General features: G+C 39.4%; 1 protein-coding gene across 1 annotated transcript; it reads left to right on the top strand.

Annotated features, from left to right (window-relative positions):
• The first annotated feature begins 5665 nt into the window (after positions 1-5665).
• TADA1 (transcriptional adaptor 1) lies at positions 5666-21457 on the top strand. Its single transcript, XM_059070227.2, has 8 exons — positions 5666-5971; positions 10307-10398; positions 10659-10724; positions 14571-14668; positions 16126-16335; positions 17578-17729; positions 19593-19755; positions 20199-21457. Exons 1-8 carry the CDS (start codon positions 5898-5900, stop codon positions 20349-20351), a joined length of 1008 nt encoding a protein of 335 aa, XP_058926210.1. The 5' UTR covers positions 5666-5897; the 3' UTR covers positions 20352-21457.
• Positions 21458-22042: the final 585 nt, after the last annotated feature.

Raw genomic sequence — 22042 nt, 5'->3', positions numbered from 1 at the left:
CTCCTTCCTATGTACCCAAGACCAACGTGGGCGGTGGTGGGGGAGGGGGGCCTTGGAGGGCAGGGTACTGGCCTGCGAGCTCAGCAGGCTCCCCTTGCCCAAGTGGGTGGGGCAATCGCCCTCCCCTCCTCTCTGGCTCCTCCTGGAGTGCCCCTCCCGCCTGCCTCTCCTGATCTCCCCAGCATCAGGGGCACCGATCTTGTCTGGTCTCCACTTCTCCACCCCCCTCAGTCCCCCTATATCCTACCAGTTCACTCTGGGGTTCCTCCCGCCTCCCTGGGGGTCAGAGTTCCCCACCAGTGGCAGGCAGGTGCCCTAGTTGTGGGGAGATGCTAACTCCGCGTCTTCCCATACCACCATCTTGACTCTAAAATTAATTCTTACAATGACCCTTAGGTAAGTACTATTCCTATTCCCACCTTGCAGATGTGGAAACTGAAACAGAGTGATTAAGTAACGTGCTCAGAGTCATACACCTAAAAGAGGAAAAGTCAGAATTCAAACCTCAGGCAGACTAGCTCTAGAGCTTGTACTTTAACACTATGCTATTTTGCCTCCATGGCATTCCAATGCATGAACAAAAGAAATTAGATAACATAAAAAAGGAAATAAGTAACAGACATAAAAGATATGTTTACAAGAGCATCAAAAACTTTCAAAGAAATTAGGCATAAAGCTAACAAAAGATATGCAAGACAGAGCTCCTTACTGTGGAGGAAGCCCTGGCTTCCAGTATGCTTGCGGCTTCTGACCGGGGTAAAGAGTGGGCTCAAGACTCCTGCAAGTAGATAGGATGCTCTGTGTGGTACAACTGCCACTGTAACTTCCGTCAACAAATCACCTCCTGGATTTCAAACAATGAGCCCTGGCCTAATCTTCTAAAATTCACTTATCAAGTTCCATCCCTGGGGTCTGACTTTTCAGGGCAACAGCAGAGAGCAGTTCCTCTTTCTGGATCAGCACTGTGGCTTTCCCTCCTTCCAGAGGGTGACGTGTGGAGCCTAGTCTCCATCCAGCATAGTCTCCCTATGTTATTAGCAACTCCGGAGACAGTGCATCAGTTTGGAATCTCCACCTGCCCCCAGTGCCAAAGATGTCTCCAAAGCTTGACCTCCATCACTATACAAAAATATCTTTTAGCACTTGGAGAAGCTCTTATCTATAAGAAGCCTGGCCAAAGACTTCAGCCAAGTTTTCCAAATTTCAGTTGGGCAGGCTACTTACAGAGATTTCTTTTTCAACATACGTAGTTTAACAATTCATATTCTGAAAAATTTAAAGAATGATCCCATAAATACCTCTGATATTATGCCCAGGACTAACTTCATCCTTAATAGGACCCTGTTTCATAACAGACTGTCTGCAGCATTCTTAATACTATAGGACCAACGGGGTCTTTGCTGTCAGGCTCCCAGAGTAAGAAGAGGCAACAGAATGAAGAGAGTTTCTGAGATTCCCTTCAAGGCATAGAAATATCCTGGGGAGACCTATGGAACTGTGCTCAAGGTTGGCTGCCTCTTTGTGTCCTCAGAAGCTAATTAGTCATCCAGCTTGGCCATGTAGTCTGCCCTCTTAGCTGAAAGGTAAACTCTACTGTATCTCTATTCTCAGTTGATTGTCCTAATTCTAAACCTTCTTTTAATTGCAACAATACTTATACTTTTACTTATACTCCTCTAACTGGGGGAAGAAAAATTGCTAGGATAATTTAAAAAGTAGATTTAAAAAACTAGACTAAGCTAATATTTGTAGAGTTTACATTTTTTAATGTACTGTACAGTTGATTGGCTTCTAATTATCTTCTAGCTACATTACAGATCATGCCTCTTCTTTCTATTCCTTAAACGTCTATTCCTCTATTGTAAGACTCACTAACTCCAGGGAAAATGCTTTCATCAAGTTAATTACAACCATGATACTGCCAAGACACATTGTAAAAACAGTGCTCACTTTTCATTCAGTATTCATAGGGGTTGTTTAGGTGTCTTTTATCACTAGAATCCCTAGATGCCTTCCATTTCTCAGAGTCATAAAACTTTAATCTCCAAGAGCTTCTGAGAAAAGGAAAGAGAAACTATAATTAACTCCCTGTAATACTATTATGGACTGAATATTTGCCTCACCCCACCCCATCGTGGCTATATTTGGAGATGGGGCCTCTAAGGAAGTAATTAAGGTTAAATGAGGTCATAAGGGTGAAGCCCGGATCCAACAGATTAGTGTCCCTACAAGCAGAGACACCAGAGCACACACACACACACTCTCTCTCTCTCTCTGCCCCTCCACTCTTTCCTTCTCAATCCCCCTCTCTCTCCAAACACATACTGAGGACAGGTCATGTGAGGACATTAGACAGATGGTGGCCGTCTACAAGCCAGGTGAGAGTCCTCACCAGAAACCAAACTTGTTGGTAGCACCTTAATCATGGACTTCCAGCCTCCAGAACTGTGCGAAAATAAATTTATGTTGTTTAAACCACTCGGTCTGTGATGTTTTGTTATCGCAGCCTGAGCAAACTAAGTACCTATAAAGCTTCAGAGGATTTTAAGCTGGGCCCCATGGATAGTACTGTGCTTCTATAAAACTGTTTTAAATGTAATCATATGTAGTTTATGGATTTAGAAATGTTATTCTGACAAGGGCTCACCAGACTGCCAATGAGGCCCATGGCACAAAATAAAAGATTAAGAACCTCTTTATATCTTATTTGGGCAGACATAAAATAAATATACGTGGTGTCAGTGTGATATGCCTCTCCAAGTGTTTTCAACCATAGATTTTACTAGGACCTAGTACGTGCTAGTCTATAACCTTTAACTATATTAATATCTGTAGATCAATATAGATATAGAAGAGGAAGACTATTATATAGAATTTTCTAAAATATTTAATTCTACCAGATATGTTGAGTGCGAGCCACGATGTTCTATAGGATAACTGTATATATAGGTACCATATGTGTGTACCATACATACCATAGCATACTGCATAATAAGTATTACAAATTGTTGTGAACATTATGAGGGTAATTTCAATGGGCAACTAAAATATTATCAATAATATTTTAAAGCTGAACTGTAAGAGTCCTTCCAATAAAGCAGAGCTGCTGACGTCTGAAATGGAAACAACTCACCCATCTGCAGTCAGTGCTTCGAGAAGAAAGCTAATGAATCAATACCAATGAGCAGATTAGGAAACTTAATCAAATATTTCTGCTGCACTAGGTGCTAGCTAGAATAAAGAATGAGTCAGTGGTTTATATACATGTCTAAGGAACCTAAATATCATATCTGGGAGAAATTATTATCATCATCATCATCATCATCATCATCTCCAGAGCTGAGATATCTCACAACTCCATCAACATCAAATCCTACCACCAAAAAAGAAGAAAACAAACTAGTGCTTTATAAAGTAAAGAATTGGGAAGAATTAAGCAAGCAGAGGCCAAGCTTTCATGGATATGCAAGTAATATAGCTATGAAAATAGTCTTTTTGAGGGGTTTTCCTTTGCATTGTATTTGTACACAATTATATTTATAATTTATATAATTATATTTTGAAAGATGTTGCATAAGAATAGGCAATATATGAATAATACTACCAACCTTCAACAGTTCATCCTAACGACATGGAAAAAATATGGATAATATAAATAAAGGGAACTCTTATTTTATATAGTCTGTGCCCAATATCCTATTGAGTTGACTTTACTAGTTACTCTCAGACTAGCCTGCATTTGGGGAAGAGCAAATTGCTATAGAATTATAATTTTAAAAAGATGTAAAAAACTAGATTAAACTAACATTTGTAGAATTCTTTACATTTTATAAACGACTTTCACACACATTCTCTGAAGCTATTTAATAGTTGTCTATATGTGGTATACATTTTTACAAGCATGTCTATAACTAAAAGATTTAAAATTAGTTTCTTTAAAGTAAACTACTAAATTACAAATGGTTTTAGTATTGATTTCTATTAAGTATATTATTCAGTCAGATGTATTTGTGTTTGTTATATTGTCTAACACTACAGTTTAAATGGACATTTACCTGAATCACTATACTGAAATTAATGCTAATTGGTATACAAAGTGATGAAGGAGAATGGACTATCTAATTGAGCTAGATGTGTAGAGGTATGCATGTTTTCAAGCATCGATTCCAAGAGATAAGAGTCATATTTTTCTTAGTGGACAGGTAGCCAGAGAGATGGGGTAGCCATACAGTGGGGACAGTTCCTGGAAGATATACCCAAACACCTTGCCCCTTCCTAGTCCTACTGAATGGGTCCTTTAATACTTGAACCTGATTGCAAAAAATGTAGGTAGCCACCCAAAGGTCCCAAAACTAGCAGAGGGGAGATATATATAAAAGGACTGAGTCATGGTTTGTTATAGAAAGTGAAGTAACTAGAATGCAGAGTGCATACTAAGGGGTGATGGGGACAGTCCTGGGTGTGTGTGAGGTGGACAGGTCGGCTGAGTCCAGGTCATAAGAAAATTTGAATGCCAGGTTAGGGAGTCTGGAATTTGTTCAGTAGTCAGTGGGGAGCCATGGAAAGCATAAGTGGATAACTACTTTTTAAAAAGTCAAAATCTCTCTAGAGTTTTATGACACAGATAGGAAGACTTTACCTGCCTTGTTCATCTTTGTATCCCCAGGACCCAAAAGATTGCCAGGCGCATAATAAGAATTCACTATATATTTGCTGAAGGAATGGAGAATCCTGAAGGAGCCTCTGTGGAGAAATTACACGATATTTAAAAGCCATTTAGGATTATTTCAAATTTGGGGGAGGCGATTTGACAATATGCACCAAGACTCTTCTAAATACTCCTGTCTTTAAATCAGTAACTCTATTTATGGGACTCTGTTCTAAAGTAATAATCCTAAATGAGGAAGAGCTTTTGCATAAAGTGTATTACAATATTGCTTTTAATAGAAAAAAATGGAAATAATCAGCCTAACAACTGGGAAACAAGTTATTGTGTGCCTTCCTCCTGTGGGGTATTTAATATACTGTCACCAAAATTATGATTATAAAGACAATGTAATACCAGAGGAAAACATTACATTATTACATTAAATAAATATAACAAAACTCTATCAAGATGCACAACTGAAGATAGAGTATGACTATAAATTATGGGAAGGAGGAATCTCTCTCAGTTAAAAGATTTTTTCCCGGGGTGGTAACATTTTGTTTTCTTTCCTCTTATCCTTCTGTGTATTTTCCTGGTTTTCAAAATTACTTCATTCACTCAGCAAATATTTAATGAGAGCCCACTATGTGCCAGGCACTGCTCTAGGAACTTGGGGAAACATCAGTGAACAAAACACAAATCCTGTCCTCACGGAACTTACACATTTTAGTTGGAGAAGGCAGAAAATTAACAAGATAAGTCAATTAAGTGGCATGTTAGATGATGAGTGATCGGCAAAAAAAATAAAGCAAAGAAAGAGAATAAAGTCAATACTGCATTTACTTTTTGACCTGGAGGGGGAAGATATTCATCCAGGTAAAAGGACCGAATTCGGAACTTGCGCAGTGGTAAGACTGAGAGCCCGGGATACGCCAGCCCTGCAGGTGACGCTGCAGCCCGGGCCGGGCGGGGCGGGTTTAGGTGGGGCGCGGGAGCGCTAGGTGAAGAGGGTCACGTGATGTGAGGGGGCGGGAGCAGGAGGACCATGAAAACACCGAGTTTGGCTCAGCACTTTCTCTCCAGAAAGGCGGGCGGAGCCGAAAACCAAACAAACGTCTTCTCAGAGCTTGGGGGCGGGGCAGGCGGGAGAAGACGGAGCTTCCAGAGCCGAAGCCTTCGCGGAGTTGGTTTTTCGGTTGCTGGTCGTTGTGACCGAGAGGTCTGAGGTCGGGCTGAGACGTGGGGAGCAATGGCGACCTTTGTGAGCGAGCTGGAGGCGGCCAAAAAGAACTTGAGCGAGGCCCTGGGGGACAACGTGAAACAGTAAGAACTCTCCGGACGTAGCCTCCGGGTTTCCGCGCGGGTGCTCCCCTAGCTTCGGGCTGCCGACCCACCATGGAGTTGTGCCCCGCGGCCGCGAGGCCTATGCAGCCCTCGCGTAGCGGGTGGCGGGGCCTCTGGGTTTCTCGGGCCCGGGAAGGGGCCGGCGGGCAACCCCGACTCACCCGGCTGGAGGGGCCGGGCCTCCCTGGTTCCTTCTGGAACCTGGCAGGCGCCTTCGCCCGAGGCTGTGCCCTGGGTGGGGCGGGAAAAGCTATCTCCACGCCTTCACGCCCAAGGGCCTGTTGGGCGACTGCGGCCCGTGCGAGGGTGCCGGATGCGTGTGGCTGACAAGCGGCCTGGTCTGAGCCGGCACCGCGCAGGCGGCCCGCTCCCGGAGGGCTTCCTGGAGGCGGAGGCTTATTGAGCGCGGGTGTTGTGGAGGTACTGTCGGTAAGAGCGTGGACAGCAATTTAGGAAGGCAGACAGACCCTCCGGTGAAATAGTCACCGAACAATACTGCAGTTATAGTGATGATAGCAGTAGCAGACATTTACTGAACACCTTTAAGTGCTCTAAATGTACTATCTCATCTGATTCTCACAACCGAGATGTGAGGTAGGTGCAATTATCATTCCCGTTTGATAGATGAGAAGACTGAGATTTTGAGAGGTTAAGTAACTCTTCAAAGTCATGGCAGGATTGGGGCCCTCGCATCTGATTTCTGGTTCTGATACCTTACAGAGGGTTGCAAAGGACCCCAGTGACTCTCAGACAGACTTTCACCCAGGTTATAGCAGGGGACCGAGTACACAGTGGGTTCAGATGCTGAAATGGCCGAGTGTAAAATCAATAACTCAATACAAGGCTGAAGTCATAGAAGGAGCCCTCCGAGGTACAAGGTCGAGTTTGGAAATTTTCAAAACATTGTTATTACAATTTTATTTTTCTAAAATACAAGAAGCAAATTTTAAACGTTTAAAAGTATGTCTTGTGTTGTTGTTGCTAGATGGTTTCTGTGATATTCTACACGTTTGCATTACTCAACAGACGCTCACTTTGAAATGATGTTTCTGGAGGAGCAAGGTGTTTGGGGGATCTTTCTTTTTCTCTAACACTTTCTCCTTCTCATCTTTCTACTTTTCATTATGACTGGAGATTGAAGTTACTTAACTTGGATGACATGTGTGATTTTTGGAGTTTTTCCTTCTTGTGAAATTTTGGGGTGGCAGAGTCTACTTTTTGTCCTAACAAGATAGATATGGAGAATTCCCATGTAAGACTTCTTGGAACACTCATGGCCTAAATGGAATAACTAAGAACAAAATATAATTTTTAAAGATTATTTTAATATTAGGAACGTTAATAAATCAAACTACAAACACTATAATTAAAATTTAATCATCTGATCTGTTATTTTGGCATAATTATTTAATTTTTTGTAAACATTGATTCCCAAAGATAAAATGTTCTACCTACAGTTATATTTTAATATTCATGTTGACTGTCTCTTTCCTTGCTTACTTAATTAAAAATTCTTAATTATTTTAATGAGTAAAATTGACAGCTTTTACCTTCATTAATTACTATAGCTTATTTTTGTAATAGTGACAACTAAAATTTACACTTTTTAAGCACAAAAGACTTTTCACTCAGTTACATCTAAGATGCTTACAAATATTTGAAAGTGAATGTTTCCATGTTACAATAAACCTGGCTTGTGTGTATAATTGATTGATTAGATGTGATGGTGAACTCTGAGATCCCACACTCCTCACACAAGCTTGGGGTCGCCAGAAATGTTGAAGTTAGCATTTCCTGTTTGGTCTTTAAAGGTCAACACTGGCTATCAAACGTTGGTCACATAGAGCTGCCAAAGCTAATTTGGTGCATCTTTAGCTGAATCTCCACTAACAATGCAATCAAAATATGCTTTTGTGCCAGGAACAGTTAATGGTACAGTGTTGTACTCTATTATTTTTTCCATTCTCTCATTGTCTTTTCCCACTTCTGCTCCTTGAAAAGCGCTTCTTGGTTGAGCAGTCTGTGATATTGCTATACCGTAATTTCTCACATTTCCTCCATGAGTAGTTAGCTTTGGTTTGTACAACGTGACCATTTAAATGTGGTCCTTGTTCGTAGGTAAAATATATAATAAGGTGTATAAGGAACTCAGATATGAGTTGCTTTCTATTTATGCAGTGGTCCTAATGTTCTTTATGTCAGGTTGTGTGCCCATGTCAGCTTGTAGAAAGAAGTGACCCAGTAGAGTTCTGGGTTCGAAAGGGTGCCTAGTTTTTCGGATGATTTAGCCATATGTTATTTAATTTTCTCCAGGTATCTCAAGTGCTAGTCTGACCCATTTATACTCATCACCCATCATCCTCACCTACATAGAGGTTGACTAACTTTGTTTTTGGTATTTTTGAGGAAAACAGTCATTTGTCCATGGCTATACAGCAAGTTAATACAGGGACCGGGATTGGGGAGCGAGTCTTCAACTTGATAGCCAGTGCTGGCTATTTGGGCTAGAAAGTTTGCCACTGGAAAAGATAGACAGCATCATGTTGGCAGAGCCTTGCCTTAGTTCTAGAACAAGTTCATACACTCCAAATATAAATATATTTGCCTCTTTCTTATAAAATAGGAACACAGGGCTTTTAAAATAATGAAGTTTTTCTCATGTTACTATCTTCTTTTGTTGTATAAAATGGGATAGGAAAAGACTTCGTTTTTCTGTGGAACTTTATTTCATTTTTTAGTTGTTCTTGTCTTAAAAAAAAAAAAGCAGGGAGTGGGGCATTTAAGTGTTTGCTGTTGGGAAGTTATTATTGACTTCTGGGTGTGACTATCAGGTGAAACATGGTGCCAGGCTCTAGAACTAACATGTTTTGCTGTTGAATGAAATGGGTCTTGGGAAGCTTTAAGACGCCACTAAAGCTACGGGTTTTCTCCGGTGTAGGGGGAAGGGGGTGACGAGGGCAAAGCACAGGAACCCAGGCAATTACATATATACTTAGCCAGACTTAAGCTAATCTACATTTGGGAGAACAGGAGAAACCCTGCCATGGGTATAATAGGGCAGTGAGAGCATTAAACCATCTCGTTTAGGAATCGCTGCTTTTTTTTTCTTTTCTGTTAGAAACTTAAATGAGCATTAGAAAGTGGCTAATCTTGAATTGAAAGTGATTGTAAAACATACTAAGTAATTTTTAGCCCTGTTTCTTGAAGGAGTAGCTTTCTTCAGCACCGAAACAAGGGGTGTGGATGTGAAAAGTAAAGTATTTTACTCCTATTTCTAATAATGTTGTTAAGGTATAAAAGACTGGATCCTTTTTTCCTACTAGTTAACTAGTAATTTTTATGATTAGTGGTTGGTTTTCACTTTAAAAACCACTAAGTTTCTCATATGCTCAGGTATTTTTCTTTGTGGCGAGCTGTTTTAGAATCCCATTCAGCCAGGATAGATTAAAACTTGAGTTCATTTGAAAGGAAGAGGTTGCCCAGAATTGGTATTAATGCCCATAAAACACATACACATTTTAAAATATAAATCTTTTAAAAATTGAGGTATAATTGACATATAACTTTATATTAGTCTCAGGGGTACAACATAATGATTCAGTATTTGTATATATTGCAAAATGGTCATCACAGTAACTCTGGTTCACGTCTCTCACCATACATAGTTTAAAAAATGTTTTTCTTGTGATGAGAACTTTTAAGATCTCAGCAATTTTCAAATATGCAATATTTGATAATTTTAATAATACTTTAAAATATAAATCTTAAGGGTAGGTTTCTGGTGAGCAGGTCTTTTAGAAGGGCAACAGTGAGAAAGGAAAGGTACAGCAGTGGGTTTTGGCTGGTTTACTCATGAGTCTGATTCTGTGACTACTGCTCAGTCCCTTTTAGGGAGGACTTTCCTTCTTCTGATGGTATTCTGACTCCTAAGTAGCGTAAACAACAAAGATTTATTTTCTCACAGTTCTGGAGTCTAGAAGTCTGACATCAAGGTGTGAGCAGGGCTGTTGTCTTCTGAGGCCTCTCCCCTTGGCTTTTGCCTGCTGTCTCTCTGTGTCCTAATCTCTTCTTGTAAGGACACCAGTCACATTGGGTTAGGGCCCACCCTGATGACTCCATTTTTACTTAATTACCTCTTTAAAGGCCCTACTTCCGAGGTTAGGGCTTCAACAAATGAATTTGGGGGGAACACAACTCAGTCCATAACACTAGGGAATGCAAAATTTCCTTCCTTCCCTGGGAGTTGAGGCAGATAAGGTGAACTTGGGGAAGAAGCAAAACCTGAGGTTCTTAATATTGTTTCTGCCTCTGCAGATACTGGGCTAACTTAAAGTTGTGGTTCAAGCAGAAGATCAGCAAAGAAGAGTTTGACCTTGAAGCTCATAGACTTCTCACACAGGATAATGGTAAAATAATTATCTGGGGAGTTATTTTACTGTTCTGAAGTTTTCCCAGATTTGCAATAAATTAAAAATTTATTAAAATTAAAAACAATTTTGGTTTTAGTGGTATGTAAGGTCATTTAAATAATGTGGATATTTAAAATTAAATGTAAAGAATGGCAGAGTAGGGGATATCCAAAGTCCTTAAAAGCTAGACTGAAACGGTGGGTTCCTTATGTTGTAAATATTCTGTATTTGACTTGTGACAATCTTCCCTTTTTCAGTCCATTCTCACAACGATTTCCTCCTGGCTATTCTCACGCGTTGTCAGATTTTGGTGTCTACACCAGGTAAGGGAATGGAAGTACCTCCAGGGATGTCAGTCAGCAAAACCACAGAATGATGGGCTTACTAGACTTTCACTTCCTTTAACAGACTTGTTTGCAAATGAAATGTTCTTTGAACTGCTCAGAAGAAACATTTTGTTGTATAATACAGATTCTTCTATAGAACCTTTTTAAAGCAGGTTATTTGTCTGTCCTTTCATTGACTTTTGGTCTTTACCCCCCCATTCAACTGGGTTTAGATTACTTAAATAAATGAGAGGTGAGGAGGAGGGTAGGTGATCAGGAGGAAGAAGCTGAGGAGTGAAGAGAGGGAATTTGGTGATTAGGAGAGCGTTTCCATAGATATAGGGAAGGTAAAGTACGTGGCGGGGGAAACCACAGCATACGTTGAGAACCTGGACTCTCTCCTATTCTTAATTAAGTGAGATATTAGCACCTGAAAGGTTGGAGCTTCAGCATGTGTTTGGCAAACTATTGGTGAAGAACAAAAGTAGTGAATAGCAGCATGTTGGGGAGGTATGTGGATGCTAAGTCTGTCACCTTGACCTAAATAAAAAGGTATAGACAGAATGATTTCTTTGTCCCTAATTTTTTGGAGCTTAAGTGGTACAAGTCCCCTCTTTCAATTTTATTTTAATCAGTCAAAAACAAATAACTAAATACGTTAAAACTTTGCCTCATGATAAAGTTTATCCTGGGCTCTTGTTAAAAACTTGAATTTACAGGTACCTCCTACTGTAGATTAAATTGAATTTTTTGTTGTTTAAAGGGCCTGTGGTGATTCTGATGATCATTTATTAAAAGCCCATGTTTATCTAGAAATGACTAGTATTTTGTATCATCCCCCTCTGCTAAGCTCTGTTGTAAGATAGAGAGTTCAGATGAGATCTCCTAAAGGCCTGTTCTCCACACTCAAAGAAGTCACCATTGGTGTGAAGAATAATAAACAGTGAGCATTTGTTTATGGAGGTTGGTGTTAGAGAGGGAAGGCTGTTTTCCACCCCTCACTGCACATCCTACACTGTGTCACATTTCTAATGTTTTACTTAATTTAAATAGAAGTGGACTTTCGCCAGTTAGATCATAAAGATAATCCACTTCATTGTATATAGTTTAATTTGATCAGAAAAGCCAACATTGTGAGGATTAGATCTTACTTTTTAGGTAGGTATATTCTAAAGTGCCACACACCCAAAAGGTTCAGTGGGACGATCAGAAATAAAAACCTTGGTTGATAGGAGTCAAGGGGCTTGGGTTCAAGTTTAGGTTTTGGCACTAGCGTAGATAATGTAGTTAATTATTGAGTGTTCTTAGCATCCACATTTATAAAATAGAGACAGTAATATCTACCCTGCAGGATTATTAAAAAAAAAAAACAAACAGATGAAAGAACATGCAAAAAGTGCTCTTAAAAATAAAAAATGCCAAACAAATATGAAGTGGTGTTAGTATAGGTGGCTGATTTTAATTAAATAAAACCTTTGATATTCTTGAATGTTTTTGTTGGTTAAAAATAAATGAAGAAACATTGGAATTTAGAGATTATTTCTCAAACACCCAAAATGTCTTCCCTTAAAATGAAATTAATAATTGCTGGCAACAAAGAGGTGATTTCTATTAAAAGTAAAGTATAGAAATACAGTTTTTTGTACTTTAATAATTGTGGTTACTGTTTTTCTAAGGCAGAAAAGATGATTTTAATAATGTTATTTATTGAATACTGTAACTGCAGTGCCTTAGACGCTTTACATGCACTCTTATTAATCCTCACAACAACTCTTCGGAGGTATTAGCCTCTTTTTTATATGCTAGGAAACAAACTTCAGAGGAGAGAAAACAAAACAAAATAAAAACTTACCTGAGGCCCTCTTCAGCTAATAAGTAGAAGTGTTGGATCCAAACCAAAATCTGACTGCTGCTGTGAAGCCCTCCCTCCTTGGGGTCAGAGTCAGTCCTTGCCATGCTTTGCTTCCACACCGGAGGTGTTTGGCCACTCAGCAGCAGCATCGCCTAACATCGAGTTCCATTCATCAGGGAAATCATCTAAGATTGACTGGCCTTACTAGGTGTGATCTAGATGTGCCAAAGACACTTAAAGTGATGGAGAAGAGGAACTTGACTTCCCAAACAGTTCTTTTTTAGCTGAGGAACCAGGAATATTTTTTCAAAGCTTTACAAACTCATTCTTCCAAAAACATCAAGATGAAATAATGTTTTGCTAGAATGATGGGTGATTTTCTTTTTTCTTTTCCTAAAAAAATTCTTTGGAATATTTTTTTCAAGTGTACTGTAATGAGCTTGTATAACTTGATTTTTTTTAACACTAAACTATATATGTTCAAGGTTTAAAAAAATAGTACAGAGGGTCTTAGAATGAAAAGCTTCCCATTCCTAGACCAGCTTGTTCTCAAAGACAACTGCTTTTGTTATTTGTTCTTATGGGACCTTAGTGGCTCTTTATAGTGTGCTGAAATGTCTTTCTGGATTGACTGGTTTTAAACATCTGTCTTGCCTTATTGCTCTGTGTTTTGTGAGATTTCCTCAGTTCTTTCTTTCAGCCTTTCTGTCCAGTGCATTCTTTAATTCAGCAATTTTTGTAGCATCTTCTTTTTGTTTTATGCATACCCATCTTCTCAACCTTCTCTGAGGATTTGAATTAGAAATTATTCAAGTTCTTTGTGTTGCCTGAATTCTTTATCTCTAGGATCTCAATTTTTTTTTTTTTAGTTTGGTCTTTCTTACCATGTTACAGCTTATCATCAAATGTCTGAGAATCCACCTTTACGAATGAAGCATAAAACCTGGAGATTGTGCTTTAAAGTGAGCTGACGGGAGGCCAGCCATTACAGTGAGGTTCCTCAAATGCCAGCTGCAGAGAACTGTGCTCTAGGGTACCAACATCCATACCAGCTACCTCAGTAAATCCCAGAAATTTTGTTCTACTTAACTAGAGAAGAGTTCTCCATTCTCCTGTCCCTGCCACCTGTTTATAGTGCACTACATACAGGAGTGAGTGGGGCTGGTTTCATGGGGCCAGGAACTGTCCATGAACTTGGAAGGGCCCGCACTTGGTTTAGTGCTGTACTGTGGTTGTCCTGAAATTCTTAACTTTTGAGCAAGGGGCCTTGCATTTTTGTTTTGTATTGAGTTCAGTCCTGGGGGTTGAGGGCAGGGGTTTGTATGGATGACTTTTCAATATAGATCTTCCATTAATCTTGTTTTTAGCTGTACTATCCCTTCTGGTTTCCACTGCACTCACCTTCTCCAAATCGAGATTCTTTGTGGATATCTACTAGTCAGGTTTATTTACTTCCACCTATTTACCAGCTTTGCCAGCTTATGTCACAGCTTCCAAGTGTCCGCTTTGTAAGTTGGCTCCTTTTTAGCCCATCTTTGAAATTGGTCGAGATCTCATCTTGGTCTGCCACTCGTTTTCCTTTTTATCTGTATTGTGGGTGTGTGCCATTTACTTTTTTCTACTATCATTTTTAGTAGGGTCTTGGAAGAGAGAGGAGACAAATACATGTGCTTATTTCACCATCTTGAACTAGAAAATTCTGTCCTGCTTTTCTAATACTACTGCTACTAATAAGCAAACACCTAGTAAACAGTGAAAAATGTGAAAAACAAATTTGTCTTCCCAAAAGAACATTTTGGTTACAGCTAGAAAAAAATGTGATTTGAGAGAAGTCTTGTTTAGAGAAGGAGAATGAGAAGATCTGAATTTAAGCATTTGTTCGGTTTCATCATTTGAGCATTTCATACTTTTTTAGCCTAAAGTGAAAACAAACTTAGCAGTTATCAATTGTCATTCTTTTGTCTTATGATTGTTATTTTTCTGTCTTACAGAGGGTGCTGGATCTTTACCCTGGACAGGGGGTTCTGCAGCCAAACCTGGAAAACCAAAGGGAAAGAAAAAGCTTTCTTCTGTTCGTCAGAAATTTGATGTAGGTTGTTCAGTAGATCTTGGTAACGACTGATTTAAGCACTGGTGTGATGGAACTGGCTTTAGTTTTTTAATGAATATTACAATTCTGGTAGTAAAGTTGAAAAAAAAGGGCATGATTTGGGGAGAAAATGGTGTTGTTATATTTGAATTTGATGAAGAGGGTTTCAAAGATTGTGTCTGAATTTTTATTTTAGTTTGTTATTGTGTAATTATTAATATGTTATCATTAGTACCTCATGATTTTTCAGTAATTCAACAACTATGCCTGTGTTCTTTTTCCTCTTAAATATCTTTGTGGAATGAATAATGTTTCTCGGATTGAAGACTTCTGTTCCAAGGATCCAGGAGGCGCAGAGGCCTCTGGCAGGATGTTGCTGATGCCCCACTAGGCCCTCAGAGAAATCTTGAAGGCTTTGGGCTATAAAATTTGAAAACATTTTAGAATAACTTGCTTTTTTTTTTCTGGTTTATATCCAGGGAACACAGTTTCCCAAAAGTATCCCTTTTATAGATTTGACTGGGTATTGATAGCTTTATTCATTAACATCAACAAACATTTATTTATTTCTACCTTGGCTCTATGTTTTAAGTCAAGAATATTTGATCTGGAGGGCATCATTATCTCCAGAGAGGTATACTTAGTTTAAAAAAGCATGTTTGATATAAAATACCGTTTTATACTTACTTGGAAAATGGAAAAACAACAAGTATTGCTTTTATAATACAAACTTCAAACAGGACAAGCCATATTCGCTACAAAATCTTGTGAGTTGGGCTTAAGCAAAAGCTACTGAGGCATATCTCCCACTGATTATGGAGAATATAATTGGGCTATCAGCATCTCCCAGAGGAAGGCTGAGGTTTTATGAGCAGAAAAGATTGGGAAAAACTATTTTTTAAAAAACTAATGACTGTGTCTTAGAAAGGTTCTGTGTTGAGAATTGTTAGTAGAAAATAATAGTAAGTAAAGAGTTACACTACCCTACATTATCTTGGAATATTTGTTATTAGATCTGTTATATTGGTTAGCTAGGTTTTTTTAGGGCTTTTTTAAAGCATTAATTATATATTTTTATTTTCAGAATCTGCTCACTTACAAGTATACTTAACATACTCTGACTTGTTTGAAAATAGTTTTATATCTTCTCCTTCCCCCAATTGTTATTTTTAGCACAGAGCCGTATATTCTGTGATTACCGAGGTATTAATTGAATAGAATAAACTGCTATGCGTAGTACTGTTATTCCCCATAACTCATGTCTTCATTATTACTATGTAATGGGTGTGAATCTGTGATTAGTTGTGCATGAGTTACTTTTTTTTTTTTTTTTAACTCTTGTATAGTTTTGGTGGCATTAATTTGTGGGATCTCAAGTCCAATTCCTAGGTTACTTTTGTTTGTGTCTTATTACTTGCCACATAATGAATAATTTTGAAAAGTTTTCTTACCCATAGCATAGATTCCAGCCTCAAAATCCTCTCTCTGGAGCCCAGCAGTTTGTGGCCAAGGATCCCCAAGATGATGATGACTTGAAACTTTGTTCCCACACAATGATGCTTCCCACTCGGGGTCAGCTTGAAGGGAGAATGATAGTGACTGCTTACGAGCATGGGCTGGACAACGTCACCGAGGAGGCTGTCTCGGCTGTGGTCTATGCAGTGGAGGTTGGTTTGCTGGTGGCAGAAACACTCTTACAGATTGAATGTGACAAGCTTGTGTGAGTTACTAAAAGTTGGTACTGCAAGAAAAGAACTAAAATGTGACTCTGATCTCAGAATTGTCATCGTTGAAAGTTGTTTTCTTTTGAGGGGAGAAACATCACAAGACAAACAATTGCCTTCAGTTAACAGACTAAGCTTTTCAGAAAGGTTATTTGCATAACACTTTGGATGTTTAATTTCTCAACAAGGGGACAGTTTTTAAGCAAAAAAAAAAAGAGATTGGGAATCCTAAAGATTAAAATCACTTGATGTTGCTGTGGTATGGCATTTGAAGAGCATTATTAGACTTGGCATCTGAACTGTGGGATTCTTGTCTCAGCACACTCTTTCATTCATTCATTTTACTCATTTAGTTACTCGACAGAACATACACTGGGGTCTAGAGTGCACAGGTACTGATTGGTGACGTTGGGTCATTCCTTTCAATTCTCTGGGCCTCCATTTCCTTGCCGGTACCTCAGAGATTATAATAGCTTTCTCATGAAGTTATAAACATTGAATCATAAATTGTACCATGAAGTCCTGACATGAGCTGACCTTATTGGTAGACTTGAAACATCATCCCTGACCCCAGCACCCCTGTTAATAAGGGTAGGCTGGGACTGGTTCTGTCTCTATTTTCGCAGACATTCTCTAACCCTCTCTTAGGTACTTGGCTCTCACAAAGGTGAAGAGATATTAAATACCTAACTTTCTGTTTATTTCCTATATATCTTTTGTTTATGTGGCTTTTGAGAGAGCCAAGGTTCTTTTTATGCAAGGACTTTAGTAGATTGGGCACTATTTTTGTACCATTTTAAACCAAGCTTCAAGGTAATTTGCTGCTTAAAAAAATTACTTATTTTTGTACTTTTATTTAAAGCTATCTGAACATCATTTTTGAGGGAGAGGAGCCAATTGAGAGATATAAAAACTTTAATAAATTTTAAAGTAGAGCAAGCCCATTCTAAATAGAACTAAATAAAAATAGCATGTCTCCCTTTGCTCTTTTCTATACCCTCCTACCCTGGTATGTATGGCTCTGTGGCTCTTTCGTGAACATTCGTCTGGTTTCAGCACTTGTTTGCCTGTCTCACATCTCCATCCACTAAATGCCAATAAACAGTTTTTGGTCAAAGGAAGTTTTATGGTTTGCTTTTAAAGAGGAGTTCATGCTATTTTTCTCTTTTTTTCTTGTTTTTACAGAATCACCTTAAAGATATATTGACATCAGTTGTGTCAAGAAGGAAAGCTTATCGATTACGTGATGGTCATTTTAAATATGCCTTTGGTAGTAATGTGACCCCACAGCCATACCTGAAGAATAGTGTAGTAGCTTACAACAACTTAATAGAAAGGTATATGAAGTTTCTTGTGATTTTTGCATCCATTCTTTCTAATTGGTTACCCTACTCTTTTGTAATAGACCACTGTTAAAATTGGTTACTGGGGCTCTGTGCATCTAAGGTACCTCTGAGAGCAGTATGGTTTTATTTTCTTAAGTTGCATCCTTGCGTGATAACTGGTGAATTCTTATGGTACTCTTTATATTAGGAGTGAAGTTGTAGAGTTTGGCCGCTGCATGTGGTTTAAAGTGAGTGCCCCCCACTTTCCGAAGTACAGTGGAGTAGTTCCCTGGGGCAGTGCATCTGGATGGTTCCTGAGGGGCAGCACCTGACTCGTGGCGGGGAGTGGTCCGGCTCTCACTCAGGAACGTGGCCTGTTCTTGTTGGGTCGAGGTTGGGTTTCTTGATGGTGGGAGGAGGAGCAGTAGGTGTTCCTCCAGGTCCTTATCTGGCTTTTTTAGCTGTAGCTCAAGATAGCGGCCTGTGTTGGGTGTTGTCAGGTTGCTCTTGGCATCCTCCTGTGCAGATCTGGTCTCTCAGCTCCGATCTCTGGAACCTCGCTGTCTGCACTCCACTGTGGGCTCCCAGGACCTCTCTGATATTCTGAGTCATCCCTCTGAGATGACCTGGATTACCTTCATCCCTGTGTTGTCTCTCTTCAGGGAGAAGAGAGGTAAAGAGATGACAAGGGAGATAAAACTTCAGAGAAAAAAGTGTGATTGGGAAGGCTGGCAGGAGTGATGCTGGGGAAGAAGTAACGGGCAGGGAAGGCAGGAGGAGTGACAGTGAGGGATGTGGTGTGGGAAAGCTGAGCAGGGAGTTGAACAGAGCAGATAGTGCTGACACCATAGGGAGGGCTTGGTACTGGTGCCTGTTTCATGGCGCTGAAGACCTTGAGACGGCTCCCAGGGCTCATTTTGAAGATCACTGGCTTAAACTGGGTTCACTATTTAGATTGCCATAGGTGAAGATTTACTCTCTCAATCTCATTCAGGCATATCTATTTGGGATTATTTGTTCTCATTTGTGAGTCATTCTCTCGAGAAAAACAAATGAAAAAGAGTAAAAGAGTGGCCCCTCGTAGCGGGTGAGCGCTGGAGCGGTGTGTGCGCCTGCCGGGCCTCCAGCTGCCCTCTCGCCCTGCCAGCCTGTCCCTGTGAGGCTCCCGTCTCACGTCGGCCGCGTGTTCCTCTGTCGGTGCTGCCTTTGTCTGCTGCCGGAGCCCACACTCACGCTTCACTTGTGCTTTCCTTCTACTTCCCTCCTCACTGTTGTTTCACCTCCTGAGTGTGCTCCAACATTGCATAGGTTACCTCCTACTGTATTACGATACAACAGTTATGTCTGACTTCCCAGCTGATGCTATATCTGGGTTCTATTTTGGGAAATGGGCAAGATCTGAATGAATTTTCTCCACCCTCCATTTTTGCCTGTTGAGTTTTTTGTGCTTTATTTCCTTTTCTTGCTTGTTATTTTTGATCCTGTTGTCTCCAGTATCTTTTACCTTCCTCTCCAAGATGGCGGTTTCCAATTTCATTTTCCTTTAATGAAGGTCTGTTATTTTTTTCCAACTAGAAGCTCTTTAAGGGCAGGGAACAATTTTGACTCAGTATCCTGACTTAGTATTTTAGCACTGTGGAGGGAGGAGGGTAAATGCAGTTGCACTGCATTTTATTTCCAGCCCAACAGATGGGCTGCCTGTAAAACTTAAAATTATAGACTACTCATGTGTATACTGGCTGAAAAATAATTAGATTTCTGATTCACGTTGAGATATATTTTATAAGAAGTGTTCTAGCAGCCCATCCCTATTCTGTGTATTCAGTTGTTTCCATCTTACTTACTGGGAATATTTCTGAAATGTTTTGTTTTCAGCCCTCCAGCCTTTTATGCTCCTTGTTCTGGCCAGAACCCAGCGTCTCACCTGCCCCCTGACGAAGCTGAGCAGCAAGCTGCGCTACTGCTGGCATGCTCGGGGGGCACGCTACCCACATCTTTGCCTCCAGTGAGCATGTACGACCTTTTTGAAGCTTTGCAGGTAACTCTTGGCTCCTTAAGGTTTACCTAGATTTATGGATAGGTTCAAAGTTTTTTCAAATCTATAGAGATATTCACTAGCTTTTCCATTTCCTGGCTTTTGTTTTCCAGTTTTTATTGTTCGTTATTAAAGCCATTAATAGTAACCTAATCTTTCAAACTCGGGGCTCAAGAGTCCTTCCTAACTTACCTCCCGCATCCCTCACCTTCCCAGTGAAAGAAAAAAAATCTCCTTGTCCCCTTATTTCCATTTCACAGAGCCTTGTTATTTCCTTGTTTTCCTGTTATCTGATTTGGGATTAATTAGGTTCTGGCTTAAAACTTACAGGTTTGTGTGTCTTTTGTGTGAGTGTTGTGTTGATATAAACTTTACTTTCATTTTCTATGTTGGAAAAATAAGTATACTGAAGTATAATTGGAGACGTGATTTTTTTTTAATCCCAGGTACACAGGGAAGTCATTCCTACACACACTGTATATGCTCTCAACATTGAAAGGATCATTATGAAACTCTGGCATCCAAATCATGAAGAGCTGCAGCAAGACAAAGTCCACTGCCAGCGCTTGGCAGCCAAGGAGGGGCTTTTGCTCTGCTGAATTAGGATTTGAGGGGGTGTGGGACCCTCAGCAAATTCATTGATTATTGGGAATTGAATGTTTTTGGGGTCCACATTTCAAAACTGAAGTGTGTAGAGTAAATATAACATTTCCTATGGAAATGTGATAGTACATTTTGTGTTGCTACTGTGAAGCCATTAATAAATCTGATTTTAATAATGACCAATATCTCTATATGTGTGTGTGTGTGTGTGTGTGTGTGTGTGTGTGTGTGTGTGTGTGTGTGTGTGTGTGCGCGTGCTCCCAGTTATGGGAATAGGCACTGAGAAAGTTTTGTGCCTGGAATGGTGCTGTTTAGGCATCTGAGGCCTAGTATCCTGTGGTCTGCATGTGAGGTAGGTGACATTCTAGAACAAAGAAGCTGTTATAACTTAGTCCCCACGATCCTGTGTGTTTAGAGACGTCACGTATTCTGTATCTGGCAAATCTAAAATTTATGCTTTCCTCCTGAAGAAAGAACTGTGCTTTTAACACAGTGTTAAAAATTGGTTATCATTTTTAGTGACCAGTTTTGTTTATATATATATATATATATATTTTTTTTTTTTTTGTGACCAGTTTAATTTTTAACAGGTATAAGTAGTTGCCTAAAGATTCATTACAACTCCATAGAAAATAAGACTTAGAAATGCTGTGCTATTAGACAAAATAAAGTCCTTTCTTTAAATTAAAAACCAAATCAAAACAATCTCTTAGAATGTAATTAACCTTAAAAAATATCTTCTTATAACTCAAGTTTCTTTTATAGAGTTGTTATGCCCAAAGACTTTCATTGGCAGGTTCATGTATTAATTATTCCTATAGACTGTTTTCAGAAGTCCATGTAAACATATTGGATTTATACTTCATAATTCTCCTATTCCTATGAAATATCTTTTTCTATACGTTCAAATGGTAGTGTTTTTGTTTCTTTAGAGATACGTTGCTTTTTATTCAAGAGATGTTATTGGTGGATACATTAGAATGTACAGATGGGTTTAAGTAGTTCTGAATAATATATGTATAGATATGTATATATGGTTCAATATCTGGATCTGTGTATTTGGTTTTGTACTTTAAATGTGACAAATAAACCTTTTGGGAGAAAACTTTGTTTGTTTATTAAAGTAAACATATAAGGAATACTGCCTTCTACAGAAATATGAAGAACTTTGCTTTATGAGATCGTAGCAGAGACTTTTCAAAAGAATGTACTAGATGAGAAAGATTAAAAGCAGGTTCCGATTAAGGCATGTAATTTCTTCCTCTTGTGATATGTAGGTTAAGACTAAAAAGAAAAACAGCCTAGTTTCAGTTCTTGGCACAAGTCTGGAAAGTCCTTTAGAGTTTTAGATAACTCAAGAATTTTTAGGGTTTGTAAGAATTTGAACTGGTATCTAACTGCATATAGTGGTTTTGGTTTGGCCTATCCATGTTATCTGAGCCTTAATGCTAAGTATGTGTTAAATTTCATGTGTTCCATAGATGGAGAGGCAGCTAGAAGCCTCAGACATGCCCTGCTGTCCATTGCAGTGGCAGGTTCCATAGAAATCTGTATAGCAGAGGGACCTCCAAACAGAAAAATTTCTCACTACTCTATAGGACCTGGCCTAAATCCCTAGTTGCCTACTCTGGTGGGACCACAGGACACCAGAGGACTCTTTTCGCCTCCCAAGTTTCAGGCCTACACA

This window comes from Kogia breviceps, chromosome 1 (genome assembly GCF_026419965.1).
Source record: "Kogia breviceps isolate mKogBre1 chromosome 1, mKogBre1 haplotype 1, whole genome shotgun sequence".
NCBI classification, from domain to species: Eukaryota; Metazoa; Chordata; class Mammalia; order Artiodactyla; family Physeteridae; genus Kogia; species Kogia breviceps.
The sequence above is the reverse complement of the archived record's forward strand: the minus strand, read 5'-3'. Positions and strand labels throughout refer to the sequence as shown.

Bases quoted from the DNA above. Each gene is read 5' to 3' on its own strand.
- TADA1 (XM_059070227.2), top strand. From the start codon at position 5,898: ATGGCGACCTTTGTGAGCGAGCTGGAGGCGGCCAAAAAGAACTTGAGC. The intron at 5,972-10,306 runs GTAAGAACTCTC...CTGCCTCTGCAG, and splicing joins CTGGGGGACAACGTGAAACA to ATACTGGGCTAACTTAAAGT. The intron at 17,730-19,592 runs GTATATGAAGTT...TTTTGTTTTCAG, and splicing joins TACAACAACTTAATAGAAAG to CCCTCCAGCCTTTTATGCTC.